The sequence below is a fragment of the Alosa alosa genome, chromosome 16, assembly GCF_017589495.1.
Source record: "Alosa alosa isolate M-15738 ecotype Scorff River chromosome 16, AALO_Geno_1.1, whole genome shotgun sequence".
In the NCBI taxonomy this organism is placed as follows: Eukaryota; Metazoa; Chordata; class Actinopteri; order Clupeiformes; family Clupeidae; genus Alosa; species Alosa alosa.
In genome coordinates, this window is record NC_063204.1 from 6188211 (window position 1) to 6210470 (window position 22260).

General features: G+C 44.4%; 1 protein-coding gene across 1 annotated transcript; it reads left to right on the forward strand.

Annotated features, from left to right (window-relative positions):
- Positions 1–2429: 2429 nt before the first annotated feature.
- Positions 2430–15118, forward strand: cnn3a (calponin 3, acidic a). Its single transcript, XM_048266715.1, has 7 exons — positions 2430–2715; positions 11643–11764; positions 12613–12679; positions 12996–13133; positions 13264–13380; positions 13505–13651; positions 13797–15118. The coding sequence occupies exons 1-7, from the start codon at positions 2659–2661 to the stop codon at positions 14136–14138; spliced, it is 990 nt and encodes a 329-aa protein (XP_048122672.1). The 5' UTR covers positions 2430–2658; the 3' UTR covers positions 14139–15118.
- The last annotated feature ends 7142 nt before the right edge of the window (positions 15119–22260 follow it).

Here is a 22260-nt window from a genome sequence, read left to right on the forward strand (position 1 = left end):
CTGTTGCTTGCGATACAGCAAGAGTACAGCATTGATGACGGGAGTTAGTTTAGGTCATGTTTTCATAATGACGGAGTAGCATGTGTATGTTATTCCCCCCTCCCCATCCCTGAGTCAGCTTCAGACATGTATATCATAGCTCTCATTGCAGTGCCAATTAAATATCTTCTATGCAGGTTACTTAATGAGTATACATTATGACTTCACGGTTGAATTTCACCCAATAGTTCCACTGAAAAAGTCCCTGGATGTCACACGTAAAGCCTAATATGAAATCCAGACAATGCTGTGGTTTTATGCAGGGTGTCAAAAAAAAGAGTGGGGAAAAGTATTTCAGCGAGTACTGAGCAGCAAAAACAGAGATTGCCTCGATCATATACCACACCAGCTCACAGTCAATAGATCCCATCCAGGTCTGGATTAGTGAATCCTTCAAGTTAGGGCTACTGGACCAAACCGGACTGGCTGCTTGTGCGTCTGTCCCCTCTATCTATGAGCCGCTCGCGGATGACTGGGTGTTGTTATTGGCAACCCATCCGCAACCGGCTCGATGCAATGTGAACGACCGGCAGAGCGACGCTGAAGAGGAGAGGCAGGCCTCGGCCATGGCTGGACTCCAGCTCCTGCTGCTGGGGTAAACTGATCTGACCGGAGGAGGGGGCAGTAGCTGGGGTGGGGGGTTGTGAGTCAGGCAGGGGATGCTTCTAAAACCTCCCTCCTGCTGCCTGGACGATACTGAGTCCGACAGGAGCAGCCGAGCCCCTAATGAGAGTCTGTGCTGCTTCATCAGCCACAGCCTGCGCTTCCACTTACGGAGATATTCACGTCACGCTTATCCGTGTCACTATTCCTACGGGCAGTGACTGTCCCTAAGTGGTGTAGTGCTCTAAAATTACCTTAATTACACCACTGGATCCCTGTGGGTGTTGAGAGAGCGAGAGAGAACCAGTGGACTGGATACTCCTGCAAGACAGACACACAAAACTGCCGTAGGTGTTCCCCTACAGCTCCCTAGCCCCATGTGCTGAGTAGAGGGCAGAGGCATGGTCTTATAACTCACCACAGACCTCTCCCAACACTTTCTAGTGAAATTGTAGCCCCTAATCAGACTGACCTAAATCTTTTCAGATGGAGTTCTTTTTCGCCCCATAGGTGTGCCTTGCATGATGATCCCTTGATACCTCCATGAAAGCCATGGTGGTGGAGAGCAGGTTGTAGGGGGCAAGAGGGTTGAGGTTACTGTAATAACTGGCTTTTTGAAAGGGGGTTACTAGGAGGTTAATGTATGCACTCCTTGCTCTCTTGTCGGGCCTGTTACTCTTCCTAGGGTGAACTCCCACAAGAGAGGTTGAGGTTTTGTGTAGGTGTAGGGCAGATACATTATTGCAGATGCTTTGTGGAAAATATGCCTGCAAGACTTTCACTACTTGTTTCATTTTAACCTTCAATATCAATATGAGAATTGTTTTCCATTAGTAACCATTACTGATTTACTGGTATTTTTGCCTCTGAAAATTGTATACGTTATGGTATAAAGTTAAAAACAAACTCTTAACTTATCACAAATACACGCCCATGACAACAGACAAGACAACCACATCAGTGAGTGAGGATGGACCCCCCTGGCCCCCTGTCCAATGTCCCAATCTTTGTCCTCAAAGCCACAAGCCAACCACTATTGACTGGCATAGTCTGAAACAGTGTTCCTTTATAGCCAGCCAGACTTGAATGGCTTGGGGAGAGATAAGTATCACTGCTAATAGACCCCTCCTCTCTATCGTACTGTGTGGCTTATTCATGCCCTTGGTCCTCCTCTCTTCAACCTTGGCTGGCTGATACAGAGGAATGTGACTGTACGCCACGGCAGACTCAGCATTTTGTACCTGTGAGTAAGCCATTGCTCTAGCCAGTCCTATAAGATACTGATTACGGCACAGACCATTGCCAAGGTTGAATGCATTTGGTGTATTCATCATCCAGAAGCCAACTGAGCCACTGTCAAATTGCCAGAGATGGTGAGGTAGACATTTTGGTCTGCAGTTTTTATTGAGTAGCAGGCAGTATGCAGCAAACAGTAGATAGGGATGGGTTTGTTTGGTTTTACCAATAACTTGTTTACCTGGAGGTGGGGAGAACCCAAAGACAATTGCAAATAGGCTACATGGTTATATAAAATACTACACATTAGTGGAAAGCAATAGGCCATGTATTTTATCCCTCACCATTTGATTTTAGTAGGCTTTTAGCCTATTGTATAGTAACCTAGGCGTTTTAGCCTACTCCATCAGTATCTGGCAATAGATACTTTGTAATATTTGAGGCTCAGAACCACACTTTCACTGCAGCGCGATGTAGCCGAACAATGGGAAGAGGGTATGTAAAATACGCGCCTGTGATTGGTCCGCCACGAGCCGTCAGTCCTCTTGCGACATTTTTTCCACACAAAATGAGCTATCGGACCGAGAAGTTTCAGAGTTCACGCAGCCTCTTTCACCAAACTCCAGTGACGGACCGACACGCACGGATTTTTGTTCTTCTGTGTGGACTGTACCCCCGGGATACCGGTTTTTCATCGCTGCTTGAAATCTCGGAAAATACACGTTTTTGCTACTTTGTAGCTCCTGACTCTTCTAACTATAAACTTTGCAACTAAAAATCATGACCCAGTTCAACAAGGGACCAGCCTACGGATTATCCGCAGAGGTTAAAAGCAAGGTAAAGTGTGGACATGTTTAATGCACAGTACCCTACTGTATTGTTTTCGTTGTCCAAACCGGTTACAGCTGAGTTTTCAGGCGAGGCCAGGTTCCAAAGGCTACGCAGAAAAAATTCTCAGTCATTCGCAAACAGCCAGCATCTGTTTAACTGATGGTGTTATGCTTTTGACGGATAGGCCAGTTGACGTCGTCAACAACTGCAAGGATGACCATATTCAACATCATCTTATTCATTAGGCTACCTGGACAGTGGTGAAGGGATCCCACTATAGTTTTGCAATGGTTGTTCTACAGAAAAGCATAGACGTATTTATTGTTTATCATAAGCAAAACGAGTAGGTTAGGCTAGCCTACTTCAGAAAACGTTGGTTATCTATTCGCGCCGTGAGTTGATTTGGGGAGCCACATTTCCAAAGGTTCCCCTCACGGTCCGACGCAGCCTAATCTTTTTTTGTTTGTTGGCTAGATTATAGTCTTGCAAAATCATCAAAACCCTCCACGAAGACCCAACTAGGATGGGATACCATCTTCATTCATTATTTGACTGAAGTTGCGGGAAGATTATGCCTCTTAGAAAAACGTGTGATTAAAACTACGTGAGACGAAAGCCAAGTGCAACTCATTGTTATCCTTCTCTGGGAGGAGCCGAATCAAGGACCCTAATGCATGTGGGTAGCAAGATGTTGTTGCACATGGTGCATTTAGACTAGCCTTTCCATTTAAATATCTTGGATTGTCGATGCAGGCTATGCAAATAGTCAATTAGACTATTAGTCATAGACCTGATTATTTCAAATTAATGTGTGAGGTGTAGGTTAAGCATAGACCGCACAGTTGGAAAAAAACTTCAATCACAGCTAGGACAATGCCTGTCCTATTTCAAATCGCATGGCGCCCCCACCCATTCTTACACTAAATCAGAGTTTTCTTTCAGCTTTTGAAGTTATCTTCTCACAGGCATGGTCGAATTTCAGTTAACGCGTTAGTGACCTCTTCTCTGTACCTAGTTAAATTATAACTCAAACTCAGAAAGTGGAATTCTGATCCTGTTAAAATTGTTAGAGAATGACATCATCGGTTACCCGATGGAAGTGGGCAGGACTAGTGTTAAATGAATGGTGAACTGACTGAACTGCACTGACTGAACTAAATAGAAGTTCACTTCATCCACCTCATGACTTGCAAAGAGTTGACTCTAATACAAACGTTTTCTGACTTTGTGCCATGGTCGAACTGTAAAGTAATTAGAGGACAAATGTTTATCAAACCGCAGAAACAATGGCCTATAAGAAAACATTACAGATTAACAGATGAATTGTTGTCAGACTTTGTCATTCCTTATGGCCTCCTTTCACCAAACAACTTTGACAAGATTTGAAGAAGGTTCTTGAAAGACTGGGGTCTATTAACTAATGCCCCCCATTCAAGCTTTACTAGACTACAATCTTTCAAGAATCTTTCCCAAATCTTGTCAAAGTTGTTTGGTGGAAGGAGACCATTAGTTGGGATGCTACAGAACTACTTGATATGAACATGTGACTGCCCATAATTGTTTAAATTAACGGATGAAGCAGTTTGAAATTGCATTAGGCTAGTTTTTTGAGGTGTTGGAAGATAATATTGCTCATCTCCGTTGTGTGGTGGTTCAGGATTTGTCAGTTCATGTAACTTTGACATATGCATTCCCTTACTGTAGACTATATTATGCATCAACTTCGTTGAGCAACTTATTGCATCTGTGGTACTTTAATATGTTAATTTCAAAATCTCTCATCTGGATTTTAATTTGTCCCACTGTAGCTCCCTTTACTATGTCCCTGAAGAGGCTTCTCATCTGGATAAAGTTTGCATAGCCAATGGGTAGTCTCTGGAAACTCACTTAAGCTGAGGTTCTTTGGGTTTACCTCCTGTGATGGAGGATATCTATGAAGCATGTGGCCAAAGCCCAGCTGCCAAGTTTGGGCTCCGATTTCTCTTTGTTGCATAACTAAGTTTGAAGTTGGATGCCATTGTCATTGCTTACCATTTAGTTCGCTTGGTTTGTATTGCTGTGGTGCTGGCCAGGGTTGGCAGTTTTTCTTTTATGGCCGAATGACCGCTGTTGCATTCCGCTCATGTTTTAACTCTTTATTAAAATCTGTTGCAATGACGTGCATGTCTTAAAGTGGGTCAGGTGAAAAAAAGAGAAGAAAATTGTACTTTGCCAAGGGGGGTATTAAAATGAAAAATTATCAGCTCCTTTTCTAATGTCAGTATGATTCTGAAGTATTCTCCACGACGGCAGCCAAGGGACTGGGGTTTATTGGAAAAGCCAACAAATATTTTTCAATGTTTTTGACAGGAAAGTGGAACACATTGAGTTTTTTGTCTTTACTTTTTTTGCTGGTATGACTTAACTCTACAGACTCCCCCCGTAACTGTCAGCACTAATAGACTGTTACTGTCTTTTAATTTGCCTTGTTTGAGTCCTCAAAGTATGGTAGATGAGAATGATGGACAAAAGTTCATAAAATATCAACATATCACGCAAATGTTCAAACATATCACACATTGTTCTAGCCAGTCTTTTTTTTTTTCTTCTTTTTTCATTTTGTACATGTGCAAATACATTTTATTAGGTGGCTTGAGAAAGAACTATAGGGACTAGAAAGGACTCATTGATTAACTCTTGACTCAACCATGTCAGTGCAAATGTTTGTTGCTTTAGACGTAGACCGTTGAAGTGTGTATCTGGATTTTCATGACCCAGTGAGCAAGGTGCTGCCAAGTTGCATTAGATTGAATTGAGGGGAAGCTTGCACATCAGACTTGACGAAAATAAGTAGTTTTGCAGGCTTGCATTGTTTGAGTGCTCATGCTTTCTTGGAAAGTTGTGGAAGGAGGTCAGAAGTGTCGTGTTTCCATGTGAGATGTCAAGTAAATTGGAAAATATAGTCTAGACTGCACATATTTTACCGTATGTTTATGTAGATCAGTGTTGAAGAGGGCATGCATGGTGCGAGCACTCAGCATAATTCTGTCAGAAAGGTCAATTTGGTTTATGGCTGGTTGCCAACTTCACTTCACATATGGGAAAAATAATCGGGCATCATTTCTTTGGTCTGTCCACATCTGATGATTCCCCGAAGAGCACCTAGCGAATTTGCCAAACCAAATCTGTGCTTAATTTTAGACATAATCCTACAAGAGGTCTGGGATGCATTGTTTTCCTTGCACAATGAGGGTCTTTGGAGTAACTGTTTGGTTTTTCCCATTGTGGTTCCTGTTTGCCTTTGGGTGGGCGAATTGTTGGCTCAGCGGGGACACAGAGCAAGGGATTGTACCGCATCTGAATCTTTTGTGTTTTCCGGAAGACGACTTGTTGCCGACTTATCTCAAATTCAGTAAAAAGAATTTGGCAAAAAAAAAAAAAAAATCTTAATTCTTGAATGCTGACCACTGACAAATCCCCTTTTCAGGTATCTGATATTGCGTCCTCTTAAGACTTTGCTACAGTCTTAACTAAAGGCTCAACCTTTTGATATTAGGGGGTTTTGTAGTCCTGCCAGTACTTTTGAATTGAAGCATCAAAGGGAAGAAAAGTCACTTTGACCAAGTCAAAGCCAAGCCTCCCAAGTCTTCGCTCATTTGTTTATAATAACCTCCTGGAGCAGTTCCACGTCTCCGAGCTGCAGGCGCTGGATTCCCACCACCGTGCCACAGCAGTGGCTAAATTCCATCAGCCGTGATGTTCTCCATCACTGAGGGTCTGGAGGAGGGTGGTGTGTTAAAAAAAAAAAAAAAAAAAAAAGTAATTTTTCACTAATCTGGGAAGCTGTTTCTCCTCAACACTGACTGTGGCATGCCCGCCTGGCCTGGACTTTATCTCCCGGTGCTGTGTGTGTGTGTGTGTGTGTGTGTGTGTGTGTGTTGCTTCTGTGGTCGTGGATCTCCGGTGTCCTGATGGAGGGCCAAAGCCCGAATGAATAGGTCCTCACTCAGGACTCTCTGTCCTGGGAGAGGCCAAAAGGGTTTTGAGAAGGAGAGAGAGAGAAGGGGTGGTTGTTGTTGGTTGGATGGATGAAGGACGAAGAGAAGATAAATGATGTGGTTTGGGTCATTGTGGTGTAACCACACCATTTCTGGCTGATGGATGTGACTCCTATGTGATCTGATTTCTTGACTGGGCACTGAGGCATTTTCTGAGTCGACCACCTTTGCCTGTGCTCAGCAATGTCAAGTGTTAGATGGGGTGACCCTGGGTGGTGGTGATGGTGTCAGAGGAGGAGGGTTATTAGCAATGCCTGTAATGTGCTGACGAATGACACTTTCTCTGGATTGGTTCAGGGCGTCCTCAGCATCAGGACTGTTTGTTAACCCTGTGCTGCCATTTTAGGAAGAGCAGGAACATCCTTTTCCTGGACCTATTGTTTTAGTTGTCTCTCCCGCCTCCTTTAGATATACTCCCCACCCTGACCCCCAAATGTCCATGAATATTTAACCTTGAAAGGATGGCCCTGAGTGTTTTGTTGACCGTTATCTGCCGCACACAGTTGTCTCTGACATCTGCCTGGTGCAGAAAACTCTTGCACAAACCCTTATTGGTTCTCAATCATACATTGGAAACCAGAGCGTAAAACCGATTTTGTCTGATGTAAAATGTTGTGTTGAGCAGTAGATTTATGGACCCTTTCAAGAGTTCCATTATCAGCATCATAGTTGGCCCCACAAGGCTTCTGTTTTAACATTCCATATGTTATCTTAATGCAGAGGAAGTAGATTGGGAACCAAATAGAACGTTCAAGCATTGTTTTTGTTTTTATTGTTGAAAGGGTCTATAGAGGATAAGAACATAGTGAAAGATGGTGCTGTACAGCACCGCTCCGTTGATTTGGAGATGGGTTTGTTGTTTGATGTTGCCTGGGCTTTTTTTGATCTTATGTAAACATTTCTAGTTCACTTCACTTGTATTGTACCAGCGATCGCCTCACATTATGTGGTCGGTTGAGCATTGCTAGAGCTAACGCATGGTTAAATATTAATGAGCACCAGCTGGGATAATTGTGCAAACACAGTTCAATACATTGTCACATGTGTGGTTTAATAAATGGTTGATCCAACATGCTAGTAGCCCTTAGTGCATAGCAGCTGGTTGTAGGAGCGCTGAACAGGATTTTGTACTTCAGGTAATTCATTGGATCAGATTGTATTGCATCATTGACTTTTTCACTCTCTCAAAGATGTGGCATGTTGATGAGAATGAAGGCTTCACATAAATGCCTTTTGTATGACTTATAAAGGCTTCATTTTAAAAGGAATATTTATCCCACTGAGGAACTGTCTAGACTTGCATTAAACCATGTATGAATTGTCCTCAAGGGTGATATTATACTCCACACAGTTGGGTTGTGCCATGTTTTTGACCTCCTGGCCACCATCCCTGGCCTCTCCAGATGTTTGCCTGGTTCAGGGATGTCATCAGGAAACGCAAACGGGCTCGAGCTTGCAGATGGGGTGGGGCTTTGCTGGAGCTTCCAGAAGTTTCCACAGCGACTTGAGATGTAAACTTCTAGTTTTTTTCCTCCCCTTCCCCCACCCCCCAGAAGATCTCTTTAACAACTCCATCAATATAAAGAGAGCTGGGTCTCATTTCTCCACTGCTCCCCCCTCCCTGGGATCTTGGCAGTCTTCCCAGAGCATGACTGCCAAAAGAAGTGTAGAGAAGGAGAGGAAGAAAGAAGGAGAGAGTGAGCGAGGAGGGAGAGAAAAGCTCTGCCCTCTAATCCATCCCTCTCTCTTGAACAACCCATCTGTACTTTCTGGTATTGGTCCCTGGCTTCAGTCTCACAAAAGGCTACTGATTAATTCCTGCACGATTACTCCAGAGATGGTTGTCATGGATGCAGCCACTCTGCTCCCCGAACGAAACCCTTTCATATCATCAGCGCCTCAAATCTTCCACTGACTCATGTTTTGGAACAGAACCTCTCCGATGTGCCCTTTCCCAAGATGGTGGCTGCATTCAAGGCCTTGGCCTTTTCATCGGTCAGTTTTGTGAGGATGGTGCATTGAACTGAAGGGGGTGAGGGGGGAATGATCTGCCATGACCTGACCTCAAATTGAACAGTCAGGACATGGACACTATCCCTATGTCCTTTTATTCCTTTTCCCCCTCTTATGGCGATGGGTCACATTCCTGCTGACAGTGGCTTGGTGTGGGGGAGTGATTGACTGTAGATTAACAGAAATGGCCCTTTTCTTTCTGCAGTGAGTGGGGGGTGCATGGGAACATTCGTCTACACGTTTATGGGCCTTTTCCCTTTCAGGCCTGCATTTGTAAGGCTGTCGGTATGTACTCCTGTGTGAGAGTAGACGTGTATGGCTTTTGTCTTTTATGAGTGAGTGTTTCTGCTTGACACTGAACAATTTCCCTCCCCGTTGCCCGTCTGAGCAGCATGCCAGGGTGACGTGAGTGATGTGGTGGCAACGAGCTAATATCGGCTCACGGGGAGCGTGCTGGGTTTAGCGTATGTGAGGGGAGCAGCCAAACAATGAGTGGACTGTGAAATGGAGTGGCGTCCAGATGTTTTCTCTCTGGCCTCCTCAATCACCTCTCTCTCTCTCTCTCTCTCTCTCTCTCTCTCTCTCTCTCTCTCTCTCTCTCTCTCTCTCTCTCTCTCTCTCTCTCTCTCTCTCTCTCTCTCTCTCTCTCTCTCTCTCTCTCTCTCTCTGTCTGTCTTCAGCCTTCTGTCCTGGGATAGCTTGGGAAGAGTGAGACAGATAGAGCAAAAGGCGGTGTGAGGGGGGTGGAATCACTTTTTGAAAGTTAAGGAGCATTACAGCAAAGTCAGTGCATTTCACGCTGCCTCAAATGTGTTTGAAGACTTTTTATATAATGGGGTGTTGACTTCAGTTCCTGTGTGTGTGTGTGTGTGTATGTGTTTTGTTACCAGACCAGGGGTGTCCCTCTCTATCTTCAAAAACCTCTTGAAGACCCAGCTCTTGTGAGAGGACCTCCTCTTCTAACTGCAACACAACATTCTTAACTTGCATCCCTCTTATCTACATCCCTTAACTGTCATTGTATTTCTTGTACAAGGTAGTACTTATTGTTACACAATTATCCTATTCGCACTGTACCTCAGATCATCTTGTTTTTATAAGTCGCTCTGGACAACAGTGTCAGCTAATTGAATAAGTGTGTGTGTGTGTGTGTGTGTCTGAGAGAGAGAGACTGCAGTGCGAGAAAGTTAACATGTCAAAGATCCATTAATGACTTTGGTGTCATCAGATTAATTTAAACTCTTATTGTGTGTGTGTGTGTGTGTGTGTTTGTTTCCGTGCCTGTGCAACTGTCAGCACTGATCACAGGAACTGAAGCTCTAAGCCTCCTTCCAATCTGAAAGTGATAACTTGGCAGCTTGTCCAAGGGCATGTGGCTGGTTCCATATTTAATGACAAGCTTACTGATTATTGATATGTTATGGCTGCAAGTGTGTGTGTGTGTGTGTGTTTGAACATGCCCAGGGGCCGCTGGGTCTTCTTGTGCTCTACTTTCACACATGTTGCGGAGATTCCTGTTTTCCCACAATTCTGTGTGGGAAGTCTAAACTGCCCTCCAGTGTTTTTCATGCCCATCTTGATCTCTTCACTCTCTCTGACCGTGGCCATCTCTCTTCTCTACAACACAATCAGATGGGTCACTTCCTTTATGTTTGTGATGACGACAATCCATTTCAATAGTACTGCCAAGCAGGAAATACTAGGGGAATGTTTGTGACTCAACACTCATTTACGCATGGCTGTCAAATTGCTGCCACAGATATAAATGTGTTGAGAGAGTCTCTCTTCCAGGAATAGTTTCTCTTGATCTAAATACCTGGTTGAAACATACTCATTATCTGGTCTTCTGATATGGTGTGTTTAATTGCGTGAGGATTTGCTGAGACGTCACGGTTGCAGGTGTAGGTCACCGGACCTTGTAGTCAATGATAATGCAGCTCTTCTGTCTCTAACTGGTAGGAACCCACACAGCGCTTTTCAGAGAGGACAGCAGGGCCGCTGTTATTTAGAGTCCACCGTGTGTGTCCACAGTATCCACCGTGCTTCCTGTGACGGGACCTGGGAAACAGGAAGCTTATGTCACTGACCTAACTCACCAAAGGGATGGGTCTTTTTTTCATGGTTGTTGTTGTTGTTGTTGTTGTTGTTGTTGTTGTGTTTCCAGTCCATGACGTGAGTCATTCTTGCTCTACAACAAGCAGGCCAACGAGCCTTCAGTCTTCATCGTGTGGACCATCTCAAAACTATTCTCAAAAGAAGGCATCACTGCTTTTGCTTTTCTTTGTCCTCCCACATTTGTTCCCATGGTTTTTGCTTTCAAAAAGGTTAAACGGGTACACAGTGTTTTAACGATAACCATACCCCCAACAAAAAGTGTGTGTGTGTGTGTGTTAATACAACAAGTAAAGCTTTTATAAAAGATTGTCTCCTTCAGCACATGACCTACCCAATTTGTTTTTTTTTTCTCTCTCTCCTTTTTCCCTCTCGTAAAAGGATTCTAGTCACTTGTGTGTCCGTCTCCGTTCCTTGGTGGTGAAATAACACTTTGCATCTGGTGTTGATTTGATTTGACACGGCCCAAGTGGAGGAAACCAAGGTCCCCTGATGAGGCCCTAATTATGTAATCACGGGCCCCTTGCGCTCTCATCTGTAAAGAACCACCTCCTGGCACTGCACTCCCCAGGCACTCGCTTCCACATTTTTTAGGACAGCTGAACTTTTCTACCTCCAAAAAAAAGCTATGATTGTCTTCATCGTCTGATAGATGGGTGTGTTGACTGTGTAGGTGTGGAAATAGGAGTCGTGTGAATGTTAGTTTTTTGTGTGTTGCTTTTATTTGCATCGATTTTGATTTGTTGTGTTTTTTTTTTTCCCCCCTTTCAGATCGCTCAGAAGTATGACATGCAAAAAGAGGAGGAGCTGCGCTTCTGGATTGAGGAGGTCACGGGCATGCCCATCGGAGACAACTTCCAGAAGGGTCTGAAGGATGGGGTCATCTTGTGCGAGTGAGTCTGTGTCTGTGTCTGGGTTTGTGTCATGCATCGGTGGCGAGTGTTTCCTTCTTCTTGGAAAATACGTCTTTATCGTATGGGTGGTGTTAGTATGGGTGTTGGTTTCCTGTGTGTGTGTGTGTGTGTGTGTGTGTTCATGCTCAGTCCTGGGAGACTGGAGTAGATCTGACGTTGTGACTTTGTGGGCGACCGTGTGCTCTGCCTGCCTGCTGTTTAGACAGCTGATGTGAATTGCATAGGGGAGAAGGGACTGACTCAGGATCAGTACAAGAAGAACAAGTCACGTATATTACAATATAATACATCATCTCTATTTGGAAATGGCTATTCTCATGATCATGTGACACGGTGTCACATGACAGTCATAGGTTAAGTAGTTAAGAGGACAATATGCCATGATCATATGAATGTGCATACCGGTATACATGCCACTACAATCATGTGACTGCCCTTACATACCAAGAAGTGTACAGGCAGATGAAAAGTGCTAGAAATATTAGGTTATCAGGTTTTATCTTCTACCTCCATGTTCTTGCCCGGTTATCTTTTGTTGTTCTCATTTGTTGTGTTTGGAGTCAACACATCCTGTACTCGATTTTAAGCAGAGGAACATGCACCTAAAATACTGCAGGGAGTAATCTAGATAGGGTAACAAGCTGGGAATGGAGATTATAGGCCACAAATCCGGAATGTTCTCTTAGTCATTGACAGTTGTGCTAGCTGAGAAGGATTTTGAATAGTTGATGTATTAAATTGCTATTAACTCTGTTTTCAATGTTGTATGGGTTGGTAAGTACTGTTAATGAAAAAGAATGTGATCACGTTCCTCATTCATTTTCCAGATTGATCAACAAACTACAGCCTGGTTCAATAAAGAAAATCAACCATTCACAGCTGAACTGGCACAAGGTAACAACTATTTTGCAATTCTCTTCTGCTAGGGGTTCTCCCTATTGGGCTTGTAGAGGTATCCGGTTGTACTCACAGGTGTTCTTAGGGCAATGCTACTACAGAAATAGCCTCTCTTTAACATTTTAATGACATTACAGACCTGCAGCAATCATGGCGTGCCTTGGGAATAATCAGACCTATTCACAAGGCATTTTACCACTCTCACTAACAACCGGTTCTTTATCTGATTATTGCATCCTGGTGGTGTTGCCAGAGAAGAGCGTAAGAGAGAAAGAGAGCGATGATTTTCTCTGTTCTCTTTGTTCGTCCTTAGCTGGAGAACCTTGGGAATTTCATCAAAGCCATATTAACTTATGGCTTGAAGCCCAATGATATCTTTGAAGCCAATGACCTCTTTGAAAATGGGAATATGACTCAAGTCCAGACCACACTGCTCGCTCTGGCCAGCATGGTATGTATGCCCCCTCTAATTCTGGGTTAAAGGGGGGTTCCTGGCCTGTTTTGTTTGTTTCTATTTGGACTAAATATCTTGATGTTTTCTTTTGCTCACTCCTACAATTTGTGTTCGTTGTGTCTGCCAGGGAAAGACCAAAGGCATGGACTCAAAGATTGACATCGGGGTGAAATACGCAGACAAGCAAGCACGCCATTTTGACGATGAGAAGATGAAAGCTGGCCAATGTGTAATCGGACTACAGGTGAGACTTCACTCCTTTCCAAAGATTATTTTAGTACATCAGTACAGCACTGTTGTCCCTGAAGTGTTCCCAATCGTACCACTGCTGGTGCTAATAATAACATGAATCATCTTGTGTCTCACAGATGGGAACCAATAAGTGTGCGAGCCAGGCCGGCATGACTGCTTACGGGACAAGGAGACATCTGTACGATCCAAAGACGCAGACGGACAAGCCTTACGACCAGACCACCATCAGTCTACAGATGGGCACCAACAAAGGAGCAAGTCAGGTACACACCGATTCCCTGTGCACTAGGACAGCACAACATAGCCATAGTTTTTTCAGGTGACTGTGTATGGAGACACCTCATTCTCAGAGATTTAATCCTCCGTTGCTTGTTTGCTTTCTTTTTTTTTTTTTTTTTCTTTCTCTAGGCTGGCATGGCTGCCCCAGGCACCAGGAGGGACATCTTTGACCAAAAGGTGGCGCAGCAGCCGGTGGACTCCTCCACCATCTCCCTTCAGATGGGCACCAACAAGGTGGCCTCCCAGAAGGGCATGAGCGTGTACGGGCTGGGCCGCCAGGTCTACGACCCCAAGTACTGCGCCCCGCCCACAGAGCCCGTTATCCATGCCAATGGTAGCCAGGGCACGGGCACCAACGGTTCAGAGATCAGCGACAGTGACTATCAGGCCGAGTACCAGGAGGAGGAGTACCAGGGCAGCTACCATGACGAGTACAGTGCACACTACACCGACCAAGGCATCGACTATTAGGCATGGCCACCACACCATTAGTCGAAGCAGTATTAACTAGTTGTATTATCAACAGAGCAAGTCTTTTGCTATCCTCGCTAGTCTTTCTATATTTTTTTTATCATTTGAAATGTTGGTCTTTTAGGCATTATGTTGCTTGAATGACTTTTCCCAGCCTTTCATTCAATGGCGGTTTGAAAAGCAATGCTTTGTTTTGTTTTGTTGGGGATTTGTTTTAGAATGGTAACACATGGTGATTTCTGCCATTTAAAGATTGAGACCATTCCATTTAGTTTCCTTTTTATTTTTTAGAATGGTAAAATGGAGATTTATAAAAATTGAGACCATTCCTTTTAATGTTTTTAAAATGTCTAATGAAGTATGGATTACTGTGAAGTATTGTCTCCCTTCCTTTCAAACTATGCAGCATCTGCTTCATGCAATAATTCTACCCTTTTTTAAAAAATGCCTGATGACTTTTTGCATTAAGATTTCAATATTTTTCAAGGAAATCTGAATCATCAGTCTTAAGGTTTGGCAGCCATTTTGATTTTGTCTGATGCTCCTTCACTCTCTAGTCCTTCCTGTCATGATTTGACATCAATCTTGGGAGCAAGAGTTGAGAACCGGAAGACAAGTTCTTGCATCATTCCATTTATTTTATTTTTGTTATTTTTCACATCACTGGAAGATCTCTTCTGACTTTCCTGACCTCCTATCTTCTCTAAAATCACACAAAAGTGTGAGTGCTTTGTTCGTAAAGAATAACTTCAGTAGACTGGATGACCAAAAAGTTTATTTAGTTTTCCTGCTTTTACTGCCTAGTTTCTTTTTTTTATTTGTGCAATTATGTCTCATGTTTTGAAAAGAAGAGAAAAAAATCCCATGCTCCCTCTGTATTTATTGCCATGTCTCTCAGTATAAGCCTTTCCTGTCATATGGTTCTTTTTATGAATAAATTGTATGTTATAAATAAAGCCTTAAATGACTTGGTTCTACAAGTATTTCTATTCACAGCTTACAATTACTCAAGAAAAAAAAAAAAAAAAAAAAAATCACTCAAAAAGAAATTCTTTTGAAATCATAACCTTCAGTCTGGTGTTTCCCCTCCATAAAATCGTAATTGATTTTCATCTGAATTAAATGACATGCTTACAGGAAGTATTTTTCCACCTTGTGAATCTGGTTGGCAGGAGACGGTTGCCCTGAACTGAGCGAGACTTCTGATGACCTCAGCTGGCACGGTTTTGCTTGGGACATTTATGGCGGCGTGTTGGAATGGAGCGTAGCTTCAGATGTGCCTATACTCTATTCATACAAGAAGATATTCTCATAAATCTTTAGGGATTTAAAAAAAAAACTTTTTTGGCTGTAGTCTTGGAGTTTTTGGAAGGGATTTTTTTTGGGGGGGGGGGGGCTGTCCTCCAGTCAATATCCCAGTTTCTGGAAACAGTTATATAACCAGGCGGAGTGGAAAACCAGAGAAGAGTGTGTGGCAGCTCAGTGCAAAAAAGAAGACTGAAGGGAAAAACTGTCTTGTTCCTCTACAAGCATAATATGTAAGACACTTCCCAGCAGTTCTTTCCCTGTCATGATTTGTTGAAACTTCAGATGAGTGTTGATTTTCTTTGAGTGTACGTCTGTTCATATGTTGCAAAACCAGTGTGGTGGATCACATTTGATCTCAATCAAGACCAGAACAACATGGTTGACGTACTACGCTCGGTCACCGAGCAGATCCATCTACGCATACAGTAAACAGAGGAGTGTGGTGGGGGTAGGGACTGGGTTGGCGAGGGCTTCAGCCGACATCTACCGCTGAGCGACCTGGAACATCTAACAGCCCCCTTTTGTGTTTGATTAAGCTGGTCGTTCTTTCTTCTTCCCCAGTCATGAATGCGCTGGACTGCGGAACGGGACGAGGGGAGTGAAATGAAGGCAATGTGATGAGGATGTGCGGGGGGAGGGAGGGAGGAACATTCCTAGGCATGGATGAGAATCGAGCTCTTAAGCCCTCCACCAACGCCGGACTTGGCCTGGGAAGAAACCAGTGATTCAGTCAAGGCCTCTGTTAGAAAGGAATGTGAAGTTTTGGCAAGTGCAGTTCTTGGCTGCGTTGTGAGTGTGTTGCACTGCGCCGCTGCACCTTTGGATATGTTCCTTAATTGGTATGCAAGGTGTGTAGGGACAAAATCCCTCAAGAAATACTGGGGGTCTAGAGTGTTCTTTCTCTTTCTCTCTGTCTCTCTCTCTGTGTATAGATTTGTTTTTGTGACCACTGATATGCAGCCATGGGGATTGTTTACCCAAGTGACATGACAACAGTGTGTTGTTGCCAGTGGCCCATGCACTCAGCTGTGGACGATGTGAACCCCACGTGAGGGTCCGATCAAACAAAAGCATCGTCGGTGAAAGGCACAGTCCAAATGGTGTCTACTGAGTAACCAATGGGCTGCCTGAGAAAATCATGGCATTCATTCAATCTCTCTCTCTCTTTCTCCCCTCTCTTTTTTATCCCACAGACTGCTGCCTAGGAATAATCACCGCTTTGTGTGTTGGCTGTGGAATCCGGGACGAAAATGCAAGACTCAATTATAGAGAGGGCCCAAAAAAAGTTGGTTACCGCAGTAACCACGGAAAAGGCCTTTAAAGACAAGCAGAAACCCAAACCAGTCCTTTAGCATTGCGCTAAGAGAAGTGGAAACCTCAGGCGTGAGTTACACCCCCAGCAGTACCGCAAGCCTAGCCTACCCCACCCCACCCCTCCCCACACTCCCCTCTCCCCCAGCGGCAGAGGCTGTTCCAGGCCAAAAGCGCGTCAGGCAGCCACCGTACTAAGACCCTTTGATAAATGGTGCGTGCGTGTTTGCTAAGCTACATTGCTACGGGCTCTTTCGCTGTACCTTCTAATGAGCAGCAATTGGGGCTGGGCTCGCTTTTGCTTTCTGTGTGGCTGTGGGAGTTGTAAACATTCTGAAACAAAAGCATGGGCCTACTTGGGAAGCACAAATAACAGTCTGACTAATTTCGGGAAAAACACTGTTAGGCTCTATTACTGAACTATTAGACTAGAGGTCTCATAGCTACCAAAGCTTCAGCCATCTCGTAACTCACGTCGCCTAATACACATCCCAGACAGACTGGCAGACTAGCCTTCGTCTTGGCTCACCTGACCATAGTTATTTGTCCATATGAAAAGAATGGAAAACACAAAGATATCACTGCCCTGTGGCACATTTATTGATTCCACCGCAGCGCTTTTGCCAGAAATGGGATCAAGACTGCGAGGAGCCCAGTGGCCCATGGAGAGGTCCAAAGACAACAGTGAGAGAGAGGTAGAGCAGGGGAGAGGAATGTGTCTGGGGGGGGCCTTTTGGGGGGAAGGGCTGTATCTGTGAAAGCAGTTTCAGCCATTGCAGTCTGCTCCGTATTAGCCAAACACACTCTCATGTTAGCTTTCTCCTCCAGGCTGTAACTCATAGCACCTTAGCAGGAGGAGAGGGAGGGGAGGATATATATGCATTGAGCTCCAGACACACATGTGGGTGGGAATAAGAGAGAGGAGTGGAGGAGGGGGGGTTTCCTGCAGCTGACGTTCTGCTGATCACCATGAGATACAGCCCCCACCGACGGGGCGCGGGCTGAGGTCCAGCACCCATGGGGAGGCCTAGAGGAGTGTGAGGCCTCTCTCCTCTTCTACTTCTTTTCATTCCATCTCTCTTGATCTTGCTTTCTCAGAAAGGAACAGGCTCCTTACCAGCATTCCCCTTCCTCCATCCCCATCGGAATAACACAAAATGGACACCAGTCATGACCCTGGACTCTGCTCTTCGATCGGGACTTTCCCTCGGCAGCAGTCAACACACAAGGAAGCTATTCAGTCAGCTTGAGATTGTCTTCAGGCAAGCAGTGTCAACGTTTCAGAAAGGCTGTGCCGTATGTCTTTACTCTTGACTTTATCAAAGGTTACAGTATAATAACCATATAATCCACCCTGGTTTCAGTTATTGCTTTTCTGGCTAGAATAAACACCCCAAGGAAGCTCCTGTCTGTCTAGTACTCTGTGAGCTTGTTCTTTGTGAGTTCAACTAAATGACTTCTGAGAGGAGAAGTGCACTACTTTAGTTTTAGTTTCCTTATCAACGGCTGCTTTTGCATTTGCGTGACTCGGGTGTTTGAGTTGGATGTGTGAGTGACTGAGACGTGAGACTCTCTCTCGAGCGCTGATGGACTGCTGTTCGCAGAGACCCCTGACATCCCCTTGAAGAGTATACACATTTCAGCAAGTGCAAGAGTTTGGCAAGTACCCCCCTCTCGCGGCCTCTCCCCCTCCCTCACTGTCGACAAAATACCCCAGCAGCAGACTTCGGGATAGATTCCTGAGCAACTCCAACCTGATTGAGGAAGAATGCTGGAACTCATTCTCTCTTTTTTTTTTCTCTTTCAATCTCTTTGTGCATTCTACACATCCAGTAGAATGAAGCAAGCCCAATCACTGTCTTTTGTTTTAACATAGTAGGTATTTGGCTCTGGTAGGGAGATGGATCTTTGTCATCACATCTCTGTGGTAAAAGACAAACTGGAATGACCAAACTGTCATGGGTTACGAATCGGAACCATCTATCTCTAATATGTAGACGGCATATTGTTTGGGCTTTCCTTACAGGAGAAATCCAGCGAGTTTTCACATAGATCTCCATTTCTCGAGGTTGCACAGTACTGAAAAAAAAAGCCCTAAAACAATTGGTTTTACCTAGCTCGAGTTGCTATAGCCAGCAGCTAACGCAGCCAGGCAACTACAGTGCTACACTCTGTGGGCATGTACATGGGAGCTCACGGACATGCCCCCAACGCTGTAGCTTCCTGGCTGCGTTAGCTGCTGGCTTTAGCAACTCGAACTAGGTAAAATCAATTGTTTTATTTACTTTTTTTCGTATTTACAGTACTTGGTGACCCTGAGAAATGGAGATCTATGTGAAAACTCGCCGGATTACTCCTTTAAGCATGCTTGGTATGCATATGACAGGGCAACACTGATTAAGTAGGAGTGGTGAACCGAGAAAGTACCTGATTCCATGTGCAACACCACAGCACAAATTTGAGAACAATAGCATGTGAATCGCATGGGGCAGCGCATGGAGTTTCCCCAAGCGATTTAATCTCAGCCAATAAAAGACTAGGTAAGGTTTCCTCCATTTTATAGCCAATTAGTCAACCCAGTGGGCCGACTCCTTAGTCCGAGAACTCCCATGGCAGGCCTCACCACATAAACATTTCTGTAGACTGGGGGGTGCAGGATACTCCAAAGCCACACAAACAGTGGAATCTGCACAGGAGGAAGCATTTCTTATGATTTAATAAGGCTGGGGGTACCAGTGAGGTCTATTTAGATGAGGCTCTTTGGCTCTGTGAAATCTGATAGCATCCTAACCACAGTTGCAGACGCATTAACTTGGCGGTTCGGAGAGGAAAACAAGCTTCAGAATGGGAGACAGGGAGAGAGAGAGAGAGAGAGAGAGAGAGAGAGAGAGAGAGAGAGACTGTCGTGAGGACTTACTCCAGGCACCCGGTTCCTGTAAAAGTAGTTAGGGGAGGAGGAATCTCTAACCGGTAAGGAATTCTGACCGCAGTGAGAAAGCAGATACACAGTGCGTGGCTACTAACCGGGACCAAGGCTTTGCATTTCGGTCACAAACACAGCAGACAAAAGCCATCAATCCCCCTCTCTCACCAATGCCAGAATAATCTTCTATAAACACAAGCACCCCCACACCCCCTACACACTGCCCTCCCCACCTGGTCCCTCAATGAGCGCTCCCTTTCGACACCTTTTCACAGAAGGCCGCCTGTTTCCCTGCATAAGGGCCCTTTTGAAAGGCTTTTGTTGAGGAGGAATGCCGGCCCAGGCACCCAGACCCTGTGAGCTGATGAGTCTGGGTGCAAGTTCCGGCATCATTGCATAACAAGTGCTGCACAATGAACACTCGATTTGACACATACATCATAAAATGCATGCACACACACATGCACACACACACTAACACACACACACACTAACATACACACACACACACACTAACATACACACACAAACATACACACACACACACTCCTTCACCCTCATTTGAATAGGAGGTGGAGTGGCGCTGAACAGAGGCTAGTCTGTAATTTGGGCCCTCACACTCAATTAATAGGTGAGCACTGCTCTCAGCTATATCGCCAACCTCACAGTGCCAGTCTTTTCGCAGTAATGTTGTCATGGACAACACTTGCGTAATCATATGTTCAGTGTTTGTATTCCTGTCACCAATTCATCGCACAAGTTTTATATACTGACTGAAGAAAGGCGATCATACATATGGTGACCTCGCAAAGCAGTTCACTGTATGTGATTATGTTCCAGAAAACAGTCTCTGGTATGTTTATGATGTGCTTCATGGCCAAAAAAAAACATAGTGGCAGCGTCACTGCTGTATACTGTTAACCAATGGGGCTTTATAAAAGTGCACAGAATCACAGCACAGCAATGTCTCAAATAGCATAGCTTCTCTATTTCCCCCAATGCATGTGCTGCGAGTGCTACCTTCACTATGTCATGGCAGGCCCTCCGCTAGCTCCATCTCTCTACTTCCATTCATCATAACACAAGCTGACTCTGACTATCTTAGGTTTGCTCACACCTCAGCAAAACCATTACAAAGGTCTGGGTCATATCTGCAGTATTCAGTCCACACAAAATATAGCATAATAAGAACATGAAATGTGTGTGTGCATGTCTGGTATTACTACATGGACGGTAATCTTTAGTTAGAAATACTGATTTTGTGTCAGGCTAATACTGGGCATAAATAGCTTGTCTGTAGAGGCCATTTAATCAGTAAGGCGACGCGTTTTGATTTATTATAAACATCCTGGATGTTCTATTTTTGGATAATTGAAATCACAGGAGGCACAGGCCTATTAATCATGGTGATGGCAAAATCTGGACTGAATTTTAATACTGTAGCCAGACGTGGGCCTAGTTAAGCCAGGATTTATGGCCTGAACGAGCCTGGACGCGTCACGTCTGAGGTGCCTCGTGGTTCTGACTGGACCCTTGACCCAAAAGTTTGACGTGTGGTCATTCTATATGCTGTGTTGTCATCAGGCAAACACTACCTTGTCACAGACACAACAATATTCCCTCTGAAAACAAACAAAAGAGCTCTGTATTTCAAATGGAGTCAAAAAATCCCTTTCATACATTTTAAGTGGAAATCAAGATGTTTTTTGTACTGTAATTAAGTGGGTTAGGTGAGGTGAGCAATATCTGTGTGTGTTTGAGGGTATGCTCATATTTCTTAAAATTGCTGCTGTATTTTTGATCAACTTTTGCATTTTAGGGTCCCCGTTAAGATCCGGCTAGGGACAACAGATGGAAACTAGCACTTGTAGCTAACATCAACATCAAACAACAAAATTCTATGATACTAAAATGAGATGAGCAGGACCCCCTTTGGTACTTTTGCTCATTTCTATTACGGTACACTAAAAACCCAGTAGCTGTTCACAGTGACATGAAGGGCCTTGCACTGTAGTAGGTTACAGAAAGATGAGAGACATGTAACCATTGCGTAGCATGTGATTTGCAGTTGCCTGTGCGATGAAAGGACACTGTGGTTCTGAGGGGGTGGTGGGAGGGGTTGTGGGCTGGGATGAGGGACATGGATCTTCCCAGAAGAAAAAAAAAAACACTGACCCTCTTGTATGACTATCTCTTTATCTGGCCTTCAAGAACAAATGTCCGGCAAAAATGTGCCTGTCTGTCATAGGTGCTCAATGTAAGAAACGTGGCATAAAAGTGATGTAGTACCAGAATTGCTGAGTGAAACCATCTGAGGATTTAAGAGAAGCCTTCATACCGTGGTCACAGAAAATATAGTGTAATTAACAACACAGAGGTGAGGAGGCGCTAAAGCTAGCCCGAGACGTGATGCAAACCGACGCAGTCTGGTCCAAGTGTCAGGCAGGAAGAGCAAACATGATGCGGAGTGTGAGAGAAGTGGACTTGTGGACATGGCATTCTTGCCTGTAATGTATAGAGTCAAATTTACACCGTGGTTCTCCAGCAATGTGAGCCACCCATAGACGTCCAACTAGAGAC